General features: G+C 35.9%; 1 protein-coding gene across 4 annotated transcripts in view; it reads right to left on the minus strand.

Annotated features, from left to right (window-relative positions):
* CTNNA2 (catenin alpha 2) overlaps nt 1–15,749 on the minus strand; it is a 1,104,880-nt gene that overhangs the window by 51,663 nt on the left and 1,037,468 nt on the right. For all 4 annotated transcript variants that reach the window (XM_045827749.1, XM_045827747.1, XM_045827750.1 and 1 more), the window contains exons 14-15: nt 13,705–13,818; nt 5,080–5,261 (exon numbers count right to left, since the gene is read on the minus strand). In XM_045827749.1, coding sequence (XP_045683705.1) covers nt 5,080–5,261; nt 13,705–13,818 — 296 coding nt within the window. The remainder of the gene's footprint in view (nt 1–5,079; nt 5,262–13,704; nt 13,819–15,749) is intronic.

The raw sequence follows: 15,749 nt of genomic DNA on the forward strand, positions 1-15,749 counted from the left end.
CTGAAGAAGATATACAATGGCTAATCAACACATGAAAATATGTATAACTTCACCAATCATTAGGGAAATCCAAATCAAAACTACAATTAGATACCATTTCACACACAATAAGATGACTACTATAAAAACAAACAAAAATTTAAAAAATAAAAAAAATTAAAAGTGGTGAAGATGTAAAGAAGTTGGAAACTTTGTGCACTGTTGATGGCAATATAAAATGACACAGCTACTGTGTAAAACAGTACAGTGGTTCCTCAAAAACTTAAACATACAATTACCATATGGTCCAGCAATTCCACTTCTGGGTATAAACCCGAAAGTACTGAAAGCAAAATCTCAAAGAGATATCTGTACATCCATGTTCATCACAGCATTATTCACAATAGTCTGCAGATAGAATCAATTCAAGTGTCTAAAAATGGGTTAATGGATAAACAAAATATGATAAATACATACAATGAAATATTATTTAGCCTTAAAAAGGATGAAAGTCTGGCACAAACTATAACACAGATTAACCTTGAGAACAGTTTGAAATAAACCAGTCACAAAATGGCAAATACTATATGTTTCCACTTGAATGAGATACTTGGAGTAGTCAAATTCTCAGAGATAGAAAGGACAAAGGTGGTTCCCAGGGGTTGAGTGGAGGGGAGAATGGGGAGTTAACACTTAATAGTACTGTTAACCAACAGTTAATACTGTTGGGGAAGATAAAAACTTTTTAGAGATAGATGGTGGTAACAGCTGCACCTGTGAAGGTGCATATGTGAAGGTACATGATACTATAGAAATATATACTTATACAGGGTTAAACTAGTAAATTTTATTTTTTTTACATATATATATATTTTTTTTTTACCATGATAAAAAAGCAAGTAGACACATGTGGCTAGTGGTTACTGTATTGGACAGCAGAGGTCAAAATGAGCCACAGTCATCTGAATAATGTGAAGGGGCATAGAAATAAGAAACAAATGGCCAACAGAAAAAAATCTATCTTTTTATCTATCATCTACCTATCATCAACATATATATAAAACAGGCCCAGATTTTGACTTCAGTAGAATGATTTTACTGTTATTCGGGTGACCTTTGAGACTTTTAAATGTCATCATATTCATTAGAAGTTCAAATTTGTAAATTTAGTCTCTGTCAGCTTCACAAAGTTATCACACACACACACACACACACACACACACACACACACACACAATAGTAGGCCAAGACAATAAATGTGAGACTTCCTGTTAGTGGAAGATGTGTTGATAAAGGGAATGACCCCACTGGCTATAGGTCCATCTTAAAGTGATGGCTTCCATCCTTGGTGTTTCCCTACCCACCTTTGTATTATTGTTTTGACTTACACATATAAATTAAACCAGAGTGTCTATTTTGGGTATTTTAAAAGGTGCTTTGAGAAATCTTGTAATCTTAAAGATAGAAGTCATCATATCATTCCATCAGGAACATATTTTTTTTTGTTTTCTTGGAAAGAACATCAAGCCACAGATTTGGGTCTGCTATATAGATTTGTACAATGATTACCTTCTGTCTTTTGGTAATAGGTGACACTTATACAATAGATGACACTTATACAATATCTGGAAGCCTTCCTAGGAAGTAGTAAATTTAAAAAAGAGAGAGAGAGACAGAGTCATGGATAACTATTACTATATCACTGCTACCTACCATTGACCAACAATTTATATTTATTTTATGAAAAGGTAATAGGTATTAACATAAAAAATCAAGTGTGAGTACATTCTGAATTCACGTGCTCAATATCCAAAATTCTTAAATTTGAAGTTAATCAAAATTAAAAAAGACTCATTTGCTACTCATTTCTCAAAACATCTAACCTGTCAATACATAATGTAACTTTCCAATAATGTAAGAAGTGTATTTGCAAATGAATTGAATCATAGAAACCTCTTTTCAGAGCTTGGGTTCCATAAAAATGCTTGGGAAACATCACTTTTACCAATCACCTGGAGCAGTATGAAGACAACACCATAGAATAGTTGAGTAGATCTGGGGATTAATGAGGAGTCAGGTTTGGCTGTGGGGCTGTCAGTTAAACTATTTAAGGAAGTAACATTAATATCATGGCCTTGAAGTTGAAGTACAAATATGTACAAAACTGATAAAGAAACCTAAGGATCAATAAATGTTGACCTTAGGTAGACAAGTTGATATTTTTATTTCATTCTATGCAAAGAGGAGGTAATAAAAGTTTTGTTACAAAGGGAGCTGAATGGTTCCCTTTAATAGCCAGATGTGATGTGGCATGAACAAATAAGAGTAAAGAATTGGAACTGAAAGACCAGTCAGGTGAACTTAGGCTGAGGTACTGAGTGTCTGAGTGAAGGTAGGAATGGAGTTTGAGAAGAGTGGGGTGATTACATTATTTTCAGTCTTATACTTGGAATTTTAGAGTTACATGTACCCTAAAAATTATTTTCTTATCCTGAACCCTATTCCTTTCATGATCAGAATTTATGGTTAATCTCAAAGATAACTTGCTTTGTCTCTTCCTCTACAATTAAACTTGGGTTTCTCTCCAGAGCTCTTGCTGTCTCCATACCTCTTGTTTTTGAAAAACAAGACCAGCACATGCTACTTCTTTCCAAAAATGATATAAATATGGATTCACTTCATGCATTATAGTGCCTCTGCCATTGCCCATGAGCTAGAAGTCAAGAATTGAACAAGAGAAAGACAGGAGGCATAATCAGTTTTATCCTCTATGAAGAAGTTATTATACATATAATGAGGCAGAACCTCTCCAATTTTAATAACAATGCAGTGGATATCATTGAGATTACTGAATCAAATTAATAAGTCAGCTACTGATAAGAATAAAATAAGATACTAAATGCAAGGGTATTTCTTGAATTAAAATGCCCTTTAAACATATGACTTCAGAAAAATAGTCAAGTTTTAATTCCTTTAAATAAGACATAAAAGTTCATAGGAGTTATTAGAAATATATAGCTGAAATTATTCCTCCTTGAAGTGGAAAATGCAAGGGCAATAATGATAACGCATATGATCAGATGCAGTGAACTTGGGTGAGAGGCCACAAAAAATGTCTGAAGTCAGCTACCTCTTTGTTAAAGAAGAGACTGTGCAGATGGAGGCAGTGGCAAAATCTCACTTCAAGTGTTCCGTTTCCAATTCACTCTGTCTTTTCTCTGGTCATTAATTACTGTTCTCCTCCCTTTGTCCTCACAAACGAGCACAAAACTGCTCATCAAGCAGGGGAAGAAACGATCACCAGTGGTATTCTAGACATTCCATTATTCAAATCAGCATAAAATTACTACGTGAAATCCCTAGGAAATTGAAGTGGCCTTCTTTTCACTTTAAAAACTATACTTTGACTAATAAAAAGTCTGTCTTATTTAACATCTAACAAGACCTTCTCAAATATATCTTTTCTTTGAGCACAGTTATATATAATGTACAGCATTATAACTGGCAACATGAGTAGATTCATTATTCACTTTAATGAGAATATTTGTTCAAGTGGTGTTATTAATGGATTGCATAATACCCATCAGATAAAGTACTAGTACAATCTTTAAAGCAAGCAAATTAAGTCATCATAGGCCTTAAAAAGTAATGACTGAGGCTGCCACAGTAGCATGATTTGTAGAAAATTAAGTCTTAAATAATAGCCCGGGCCATTTTTTCCTACTATTATGTGTGTGTGTGTGTGTGTGTGTGTGTGTGTGAGTGTGAGTGTGTGTGTGTGTGTGTGATAACTTTGTGAAGCTGACAGAGACTAAATTTACAAATTTGAACTTCTAATGAATATGATGACATTTAAAAGTCTCAAAGGTCACCCGAATAACAGTAAAATCATTCTACTGAAGTCAAAATCAATTCAAAAATATTTGGAGAATGGGCCAAGTAATGTTATTAGTACATATTGGCCAGAGGCAAAGGTCAAAGGGTAGGGGAGATGAGGTAGAAATGTTCCCTATTTTATTATAACTTATAATCAATTGCAGCATTTTTTTATTAGAGACATTGAGCAATCATTACAAAATTGTTACCCACAAGGTAATGTTTTGACATTGCCATATATATTACATAGTTTTGATAACAAATATCATGTGGAATCATTAAAACATCCTTGCTTACATGTGTCTGTGTGTGCCTGTGTTCCCAGGAAAAAAATCTACAGTATAATAGTAGCTTACCTTTCTATGGCAGCATAATTTACAAATGCATTATCTCTTTGGATTTTAAACTCATCCTGTGAAGTTTATAAGAAATGTATTATTTCCCCATTTTGCAAATAAAGACTATAAGGGACAGATCTAAAATTATCTGGTATTTGGACTAAAAATCAAGGGATCTTTTCATTGAGCTTTGCTTTGCCTTAGTTTGACCTTTGTGTGGTAGGAAGGACAGAAATGTTACCTCCCTTTAAAGAGGAGACTAAAAATACAATGGCAGAAACAGCAATGACCTGGATGAAGAAAAGGCTTCTGACAAAATTCTGACTGGTCTCTTGATATTTTAAAAGCATTGCTCAGAGAAAAAGGGAACAAAACATACACAAGTTTTAATTAACCTGTCAAAATTATGAAATCAGTTTGTTGAACCTGATTCTTTGAACATAAGAGTAAAAATGAGCTGAAGTTAATACTAGAACATGGTCTAGCATTAAAACATATCACATGCATATATGTACACTCACACAAATGCATAAACATATTTTCCCAAGAGGATATGAACCAATCATTCACCTTATCTTCAGAATATTTAGGTACACTGCAAAATAGCACAGACCAAAAAATAAACCAGCCAATCCCCAAGAGTTTGAAGACTGACTTTGCATAGATAATGAAAACAATAATAATTACAAAAATGAGCCTCTTTTCCCTAACCAAAAAAAACCTATCTGCTAAGAATTAGGTTCAGATCATTTTGACTTACACATGTAAATTTTATAATATCTGTACCCAGCTTTTATGTAATATTTTAATTTTTCAGCAAGCTAATATACACTGTTATGCTTCTGGGTTCAATGAGAAAATCTTCAGCTCTATCTCTGGGCCTCACCTTGTGAAGTCTGTCATTTCCATCATGATCATACACATCTGCTTGGCCAGCACAATTATATCATTGCCGCTGTCATCCCATTTGGCCACTTCAGCATCCAGCTTGCTTTTCTCTTGGTGGAATATTTCCACCTGCTCAGCTATTTTTGCCTTCTCCTCCTGTGGTAGTTGAGCCATGATGGCCTGTGTGGGTTACAGAAAAGTGTGACTAATAGTGACAGCAGAAATACAGACAGTAGGTTGGCTGGCTCTACCTCCAGTTAATGGCAGAGTCAGACCTGACACGATTTATAGGCTGCACCTCCATTCTGGAAAGCATGTTTCCTCCATCCTGGGGAAGGAAAAATCACAGACATCTGATAAGGTCCCCAAACTCCCCGTCCCCACTCCCACATACAAAAAATACAGAGATCCAAAAGCACATGCACATTGACAGTAACAGAACTTCTCTGTTGCTTTGATGACATATGTTTGTTCAAAAGAATCTATTCTTGACAAATTTTATATTTGGTCTCAGGAAACTTTTACCAGATGAAAGAATGCACCTCTTTCAACACCGAAATCTGTTCTGAGAAGGGAAAGAAGAAAATAGGCCTTCTGTCACTAAGGAATTTTAAACACTATCCAAGCATCCAAGTGCAGTGGGGTGGGGACATTTTCTATGAGTGTTAGTGAAGGAATCTATGGTTGGATGTCAAACAAAAGTGTCCTACCCAGAGCATTTCAGGGATGGCACACCAGTAATTCTCAGCCCTCTTCCACTACCTCTATGGAAATCCTGGTATGACCAAGGCTCCCTGTAGAGCCTGTGAGTATGTAGACAGAGATGTTGGGATGGGTTAAAATACAGGATTAGAAAGCAAAGGTTGATTTTCAATAGTCTGTAAGCAAGGGAATATAGAAAGGCAATAACAAGTCAATTCTCATTTCTCATGGATTCTTTATTTGCAAATTTACCTACTCTCTAAAATTTATTTACCCTAAATCAATACTTGCCCAGAGCTGAAAAAAAAATGAGGCACCTGAAGTGTTTATTCCCAGATGAGGTTAAACAAGGTATTCTTTCTCTGTCTTCTTGTTTCACCACTCATCCTATAAACAAGCATCCCTCCTGGGATATATTTAGTGCCACATTTTCCACATCTCTGTACTTTCTGTTGGTGATTTTGCTATCAAATGTGGCCCCTAAGCATAGAGCTGGAGTGCTGCCTGGTGTCCTGTGATGTGCCTTATGTAGAAAATGCATACATTAGATGTACTTCAGTCAGGCATGAGTTAGTGTTCTTGGCTATGTGGGTTCAAAATAAGTAAATCACAATTATAATATAAGGTATCTAAACAAAAATGGTCATTAAACAACATTATGTATGATTGATTGAAGAAAGTGTTGAGAATAGCAGCTCTCAGGAACCTAACCCTGTGTTTCCTCTAGCTGCAATAATTCAATATTGCTAATTAAGCATTCATGGTGACTATAGAACATAAGTACCATGAATAAAGACAATCAGCTGTATTTCATAAGCACTGTTTATGTAGCAGGCCCACACCAAAATGTTTGACACCATCTCAGTTCACCCTCACAGAACTGTGTGCAATCTGCTTCACAGAAGGAGCAGGTGAGTAAGAATATTAGCTCTAGTATCCCTGTGGTTTTGGCATGCATGTGTTCTCCAGAAAAGAGATCAAGAACTCATGATTTGAGAGACCTACAACTTTTGCATAGAACAAGTAAAATAACAGGAACAACTGCTCCCTAAATTGTAAACTCTGTGCAGTGTGAGTGAATTGTTTGATGGAGAGGTAGCAGATAACTAGTAGAAATATCAGTGGACACAAGCTCAGAAAAACTGGTCTCAATCAGGCCCTGTCACTGAGTTGGTTTAATGCCTCATTGCTACTGGGTCATAGTTTTACATCTTCAGATATAGTGTAAGAATAATAAACAATTACCTCAGAATGTTATGATGGACAGCAAATAAAACAAATGTGTTTTGTCTGACAAAAAATGAAAGTAAGCATGTGTGAGATTATTGTTAACATTATCTAATCATCATTTCTGTATTAGTTTTCCTTTCCAGCTACCCCCATAACTTATTACTTAGCTGCTATCAAAGGCAAGAATTGGACTCAGAGTCTATATGACACTCTAGGAATAAAAGATTGATCTGAAACCCAGCCATATATTTACTGGGTACTGTGCTGAGAAACCATGTATGTCAAAAAACTTAATCTAATCATTAGATTAACTAATCATTAGTAATCATCATACAAAATTAATAATATTATTACCACTATTTTATTAATGATAATACCAAAGCCCAGAGAAATTAATTAAATTCTCAACATCATATTACTACTAAGCTGTAGGCATAGGATTCAAACCCACCTCAGCTAACACTATACTTAACCACTATGCACAACTGAATCACCACGCATGTCCATACAGGTTTGACACTGCACAGTGGTCCTGGCTCAATGGAACAAATGTCACTGAAATCACTATCCACCAGGCTGAGCATCTTACAGGTAAGGGTTCATCTGCTCAGAGTAAGGGGTGTCTTTGTCTTATTTGCATAAAAGTAACCTTGGACTAGCAGTTGCCTCGATGCTACCTCTTACCAATACACAGCCATGTTTACTAATGTCCATGCATGCATGTATGTGACTTTATATAAACAATACATGTCTGAGTGTGTACATAATTTATGTATAGGTATGTATATATGTGTCTATATACAAATTACAATTCATATTAAATAGCCAGACTGGAACAAATACTATAGTTAATGTATTTTAAAATACTATATTTAAAAAAAATTTAAAGTACTTTCAAAAACTATTTAAAATGGTGTTCTATATACACAAGAGTTTCTTATAAACTCACATATGCTATATTGTACTGATGATAACATAGCTATTCCAATGCATTTGAGATAGATTTGGATTTGCAGATGTTAATATATACTATGCACTTTTTCCAGAGGCACCCCTGTCCGATAATTTAATGCTGTCCTAGAGTAATTTGTCCTCTGCACACAAAATTGATAATGTTTTACTTAGACCTCACAAGTCCTAACCAGCATCATGTAAAGCATCCACTACCTACTTCTCTGTAGAAAAAAAATTCTGTAAACCTATCCAGCAGACTTCCAGACTCTACATTTAATCCTCAGATGGAAAGTAGTGGATTTTTGTTATCCCAAAAGGGTTAATTTATATATCGAAGGATGCGCACTTCCCTGTGAACTGTATCAGTTGAGATTCAACCGTGAAATTTAGCATTTGAATATTATCTGCCTTACTCTTCTCTGTAATTTTTATTAATGCCCTATCACCACCTTCTCTCTAAGCTTCCTTAGGGTAGAGTCCTCAACATCCTTTAGAGAATAGAAGCTCAGTAAATATCTTTTGATTGACTACCTAAATATTTTTTCACTCACTACATCAACATAGTTCAAGAAAAGTTACTGGAACACACAAACATTTTCTAAGGGCACAATTCTGAAGAAAAACTGGCCCCTTCAAAGCATAGTTGCAAAGGAAATTTTATTGTGATTCTAGGGGTGCTCAAGCTGCATAACACACTTAATGTTGTGTGACGTGGGTGCAAGTGTTACACAAGTTTCTGCATATGTAGCTATCGATGAACCAGTCTTTTCCCAAATACTTTAAAAATGCTCTTGCTTTTAAAAACTCATAAATGACCTTTTCTGAAGCTGGAATTTTAAAAAATTATCTATAAACAGTAGATCACAAACTACAAAATTTGCAAATTAATCAAATTAACATTCAATGTATGAGTTTTAATTAGGTCTTATCAATGTAACTCAGCAGTTTGAAATGCTAACACTTTAAGGCCATTCTAGCTAGGAAAAAAAAATTAGAGATTGTTTACATTGAAATCAAATTAAATACAAAATGAATAACATGCAACTGTTCATTCATTCAAACTAAGGGAACATGAGACAAATTATTTTCTTGGCCAAGAGAAAAGGGAATAAATCGGCTTTTCTGTTTGTGTGACCACCTAGGCTAGCTTGAGGGTTTCTGCTGCTTCTGTTCACAGCAGCCAAGCAGAGCTCTGCAAATGGTTGGTCTGCTTGATCTGGGACCCCAAATTTGTGGCATCAGACACTCAAATCCTGAAAGTTGCCAACTCTTTCATCCCAGGTTCACAGCCAACCATTTTTTTGTGATAAGTTCTACTTATTAAATAAAAGTACAAATCACTGATCCAAGCCAACAACCACTCAGCTCAGAATCTTTTCTTCAATCTAAATCTCGAGAAGCTTTTCTTATAATTATTTCTCCAATCTCAAAGAGAAAAATGATTTTTGAGGTCTATAGGTCTCCAACCTGACAAGTGTTGGTTTCCTAAACACAGAGCAAGAATCTAACGTTAAGGCTACAAGTAGATGAATGTTTGGAAATAATAAGTAAAAGGACTAAAACTCAATGCATCCATTTATATTCACTTTAGTTTAAAACAGGATAATAACTAAAAGTATTACTTAAGGAGTGGGTCCTTTGACTTTTACCAGTCTCAGGCTGTGAAGTGAATGGGAAAATTGAAGTACTTGTCCCATTAATTCAAGTAAAAATTTTCATAACTGCCTGAATTGTCCAGCTTTCAGGATAAACTATTTGGCCAACCTTCTGATGAATAACTCCCTAATGTTACAAGCATCATCATCATCTTAATCAGCCTAATATTATATGACATCTCGTGATACATTTTATCATGCAGATCTCTGAATGACATTCCAAGACAGGATGCTGTATATATAAGCAAAGAGATGAGGTATGAAGAGGTTAAGAAAGAAGCCTCCAAGTTACATAGCATGGTCAAGACCATATTTAAAATCAAGTCTGTGTGATTCCAAATAATACATTGTATCACCAAGGTTAAGTGTCCAAGAATTGTTGATGACCAATTTTAGCTATAACAACCTGTAAAAAAAAGAGTTTGTAAGATGTCATGTCAAGGTCCTATCACTTCTACATTTCATTATTCCAGGGTATGGTCATTCTCACTCTTTTGCTCATTTGTTCTCTCACTCTCTTGGTCTCTTTATAAAATGTTTTAAAGAGGCATCAGACAGGGTCACATGAGGAGAATAAACACTCTAATTTTAGAATTTGAGAGCAATGTTGGAGTGGGTTCTAAAAGCTTTTTCCCCACCTTAACCTCCTTTTAGATTAATTTAACACTTCAGAGAGAAATGTCTGAATAAGAACACAAAATAAGGCCATTACCAGGGACAACTGGCTGCTAGAAAGAGCAACTGCTTTTGTCAAAAACAACTTCTGCCTTCTTCACAATTTTGACCAAGTTAACACACTTCTCTGGTCAAAAGTTCAACTACCTGTCATCTCAGCAATTCAATGCACCCTCTTATTTCCAACTTAATTCTACGTCTCTGATTTGTCATCATATAATTACAGGCTACAGTAGGCTGGCTCAATAACTAATGCTGTCTGCTGCAAGTTAATCACACAGACCACATGATGGATTTCAAAGACAAATCAGCAAGTGCTCTATCATAGCAGCACATTTTCATAATATCCTGGACCATGTTCATAACTCATGATGAGAAATCCTTCGGAAAATACTATTATGTTTTCACCTGTTGAGTGAAGAAATAACTGATGATGTAAATAGGTGCCATCTGACTTTTGTTTCCAACCATAACATACTTGATGAAATGAAGTACAACAGGACCTTGTTCTTCCTTGTAAAGAGTGGGACTAATTATGCCATTTTGACAAGATGGTGACTAGAAGAGTTGTACAGTATGCCTTTGTCTTTGAGAAAACAAGACAATTGTTCTTGAGCTGTATCAATACTGAGCTGCAATCAATCAAATTGACTTTGAATTGATTAAAGCTTGGATAAATTACTCAAACTTGCCCTTTGTCATTAATGTAAAAATTCTGGTTTTCCTTAATTTCGAAGATGAATGACTTGGTTGATGAATTACTTTAGTGTTATGCCAACTAAGCTCAAAAGACTCTCAGCTAACGATCTTCCCAAGTCAACATTTTGGGCAGAGTTTAAATAGAATCTATATAAAATTTTCAAGGTAGGAAGCTTCATACTGTTTTGTGTGCTTTTCTACTGTCACCAGTCTACGATCAGAAGAGATTTCTCTTCCAAATAATAACATTTTTCAGAGTCACCTGTTTTGAGAACTTAATGTATGTCAGGTATTATCCTCATTATTTTACAAATAATTAACCCCCCCCAAAATTTTAAAGTCTATTATTCAAATTTTACAGATAATAGCTCTGAAGATCAGAGAGAAATTAAGCAACATGCAACAAAGCATGATCCTCACTTGAATCTTTACAATTCAACACCAAGTCTGTCTGAAATCAAAGCCAGTGTCTCTTCAATGTTCTGACTTTTATGCTCACATTTCCCTATATCAATGTCCATCTATATCTTCTGGATTATTTAATTGTTGGATGAGACTATCAGGACATATAGCACAAAAGAGAACATGGGTTTGATGCACAAAGACTTTATGAATCATCTAAAAACCTAATATTATCCTGCATGTAGCTATTGTAAATTGTGCTGCTATGAACATTGGGGTGTACAGGTACTTTTGAATTGGTGTTTCAGGATTCTTAGGATATAATCCCAGTAATGGAACTGACAGGTCAAAAGCCAATTCCATTTTTTTGTTTTCTGATGAAATTCCATACTGCTTTCTAGAGTGGGTACACCAGTGTGCATTTCTACCAACCATGCACCAGGGTTCCCTCTTCTCCACATCATCACCAGCATTTGTTGTTTGTTGATTTATTAATGATTGACATTCTGGCTGGTGTGAAGTGGTATCTTACTGTGGTTTTAATCTGCATCTCTCTGATGGCTAGTGATGCTGAGCATACTTTCATATGTCTCTTGGCCCTATGTCCTCCATGGAGAAATGTCTATTCAGGTCCTTTGCACATTTTTTAATTGGGTTGTTTGTCTTCCTGGAGTGGAATCATATAAGTTCTTTATATATTTTGAAGATCAAACCCTTGTCCAAGGTATCATTGGCAAATATACTTTCCCATATGGTTGGTTCCCTTTTCATTCTGCTGAATGGGTGCATAAAAAAAACTATGGTACATTTACACAATAGAATACTATGCAGCAGAAAGAAAGGAGCTCCTATCCTTCACGACAGAACAGATGGAACTAGAGAGCATTATGCTAAGTGAAATAAGCCAGGTGGTAAAATGCAAATATTATATAATCTCACCTATAAGTGGAACCTAATCAACAAAACAAGCAAGCAAAATGTAACCAGAGACATTGAAATAAAGAACAAACTGACAGTAACCAGAGAGGAAGTAGAGGGGATAATGGGAGGAAAAGGGAAGGGTTATCAAGGAATATGATAAAGGACACATGGACAAAGCAAAAGAGGGATAGGATCAACGATGGGAGGTGGAGATGGATGGGGCAGTGGGGAGTGGTGGGGGAAACTGTACTTGAATAGCAATAAAAATATGAAAAAAAAGACCTAATATTCTTTGAATTATCCTTATTTTAATCTATGGTTATTTCTTACTGTTATTCCCAAATCCTAAACTAGTGTCAGCTTTCTGGGGTTTCCTAATCCCTATCCCAATCATCACCTTTCTCAACCTCATGCTTCCTATTGATTATATTTTCTTAAGTTAAAACTATCATATAAATCTGGAATATCTACTTCTCAGCTATTTTATATTTGATTGCTTTTACCCTATGGAATTTGAGGCTTTAAAGGGAGGAGAATCTCAGCCCCCTTTGCAATCCCCAAGTATTTCATCGCCTGTCACCTGCCTTGTGTACTTGCTTTTACCCTCAAGATGATACAGCTAATCTTATTGGTCAGATTTCAGGATCCTCTTTGGAACACTTGTGCTGGTGGACAGTGTCACAAGTGTTCAAGAGTGTTCAAAAGTCAGCCAGACAGAGATCTTTCTTTGCTTCTTGTTCATGCCTTGAACTGGCATATTTGTAGTATGTCTCTATAATTTCTTTTTATATCACATGGCAGACAGATCTAGGGCTACTGCTCTGCCCATAGCTAGGTATTGGGGGAGGGGGAGAGGAAGTTCTCTCTTTCTACTCTGATGGTCTTGAACCAATTTCAAAAGATGCGGTTTTATTTCTTAGAGACCTAGGCCAGAGTATGGAGCAATGGCAGCCCAGGCAGTAACAAATAGTACTCTAATTCTCCATTTGTCCTTGCCTTTTGTGTAGTTAACAAGCTCAGGGACTTCAAGCAAAACCATGGTGCCTGTGCCAATGCAAGATCTGGACTCCCTGCATCTCCTGGCTATTGATGCATCTAATCATAATCCTCATCCTCAACAAACCCAATATGCACATAAGTGTTTGCTTTGCTGTGGCTGCTATTTTTTGAGTGTCAGAGAGAGAACCGAGTTAAAAACAATCAGAAGCAGTGGTAGTTATTTCTACTATGTAAAATGTGAGTAACTATAAACAACCCCAGGTGAGAGCACAGATTTCAGAGCCATGAATCTGGGTTCCTATTCCTTGGAAATCAGAAATCCCCTCAAACCATTCTGGTGAACGTAGTCTCTGTGCAACAAACTGAAGCCCTGGATATCCACTCACCCGTGCACTCTGTCCGGCGATGAGCTGGTCATCCTCTGTCTGAACACTTGTCCTACTGCGCACGTCATAATCCTCCTGCTCAAAGTCAGAATCATCCTCTAGTTCTTCTGGAGTCTACAGATACAGAGGAAAGAGAAAAATCATTATATTTTACATTGATAACCTTTACCCTCATCCATACATTTCATCACTGTAAAAGCTAAATATCCCCCAGAAAAGAGAGTTTGTAAGGGATTAAATACAGGGCTTATGTGGGCAGGTTTTGACTAGAATAGAGTCAGAAAAATCAAGCTGCCCTAATTTATATATTTTTAAAAAATGCATTTTGTGTATTCCTTCCTTCTGTAGGAATAGAAAGTCTAATCCCGTATTTTTTTAATTTTAAGAAAAATGTATTTGTGTTATTTCCACCCATACAAATATATTCTAAGATAGAAAATCACCATCAACAACCAAAGTGAAAGCTATGCTTCCTCTACAATGCTCCTTTTGCTCTATTTCAGCTCTCTTTTAGTTTCAACAAACCCCTAAAAGATTGATCATTTCCAGGTCCATGGTTAGACCTGATGAAATAATTGATGTAGTCATTAAGCCATTTAGTATTCAGGTTGCAAATATAGGGTAAGAACACCTAACTATGAACCCCTATGTGACCATGGAAAAACCCCTCTCTTAGCTTTGGTTTCAAAGTCTGTGAATTGGTTGACAACAGTAGCTACCTACATGATTTTTGTAAAAATTAAGTAATGTACTCTGTGTCAAGTGTCTAGTACATAACAACCATTTTAAAAGGGTTTCTTATCATTACTGCCTGGGAATTTGAAAACCAACTTGTTCAAACATCTTTTTTTTTTAAAATAGTGAAACCATCAACAACTACTGTATACCCACTAAGGATCAAATAATTCTTTCATACATAGTATCCATTTAGTTCAGTACAGCACAATAAAATAAGTTTGGAGACCAAGCAGAACCACGGTATCTGTGCCAATGCAAGATCTTGGCATTCTGTGTCCCTGACCATTTAACCATCTGATCGTAACAGCTAATCTCAACAAAATCCATTTTACATGAATGATTTTGCTTTGATGTGGCTGCTATGTTTCAAGTGATAGGGAGTCCTCATCAGATGAGAAAACCAAGGTTCTAAGAAGTCAAGCAATGTGCCCAAATGTCTCTGAACTAGCTAACAACAGAACCAGCATCTAGACCCAAACACTCAGATGTGTCCGACTCCAAACATACTGCTCTTTATCAGTTGTTCTGTTGTCATTGCAGGGTTGTGGGTTTTTGTTTTTGTTTTTTTTTTCATATTATAAATTGGGCAAGAACTGAAAGTATGGAATAGCTTTAAAGTGAGTAGAGTTAGATAAAATCCAGTCCAATATGCAAAGTCAGTATTGGAGAAAAGATATAAATGAATCCAGAAATTTAAAAAATCTCTCATGACAATAATAATAAGTAACATGCATTAAAGTCTTTCTATGTTACTATCACTGTTTTCTGTAAGTGATTTACACACTAACTCAGTTTTCTTAACAGACCTACAGTGTAGACACAATTGTCTTCATTTGACAGATAACAAAATTGAGGTGTTAGAGATTATATCTCTTTTAAAGGCTTCTAAGTCTGGCAATTTGAAGTATGTAATCTCAACTATCCTACTCTGTTAATCCTAAAAGGATGAACTCAGAAGGTGCTCAGGATGGTGCATGAGGGGAACACAGGGCAGAAGTGAGATCCCTAGCTCAAGTGTCATTAGTCTTAAGGTGATATCACCCACAAACTGCCTCTTGGCACACAGTAGCACCACCTCCTAGGGCTCTGTTTTTCAAAAGGAAGGAACAGACCACAAGCAGTACTGATGACTGAGTTGCTCATTCCTCATGCAAAAGAACACCATTTTTATTCTGTTGGTTTCTTTGGCCACCTCAGTGTAATTAATTGGTGTGGTTATTGATGAATCCTTGAGATTGGTCAGACAGGCATATAATGGGGTCCTTCATGCCAAAATCACAGCATGCCTAGTAATTTTCCAAGCTTCT

The sequence above is a fragment of the Phyllostomus hastatus genome, unplaced genomic scaffold (assembly GCF_019186645.2).
Source record: "Phyllostomus hastatus isolate PE091 unplaced genomic scaffold, TTU_PhHast_1.1 phas_scaffold_78, whole genome shotgun sequence".
In the NCBI taxonomy this organism is placed as follows: Eukaryota; Metazoa; Chordata; class Mammalia; order Chiroptera; family Phyllostomidae; genus Phyllostomus; species Phyllostomus hastatus.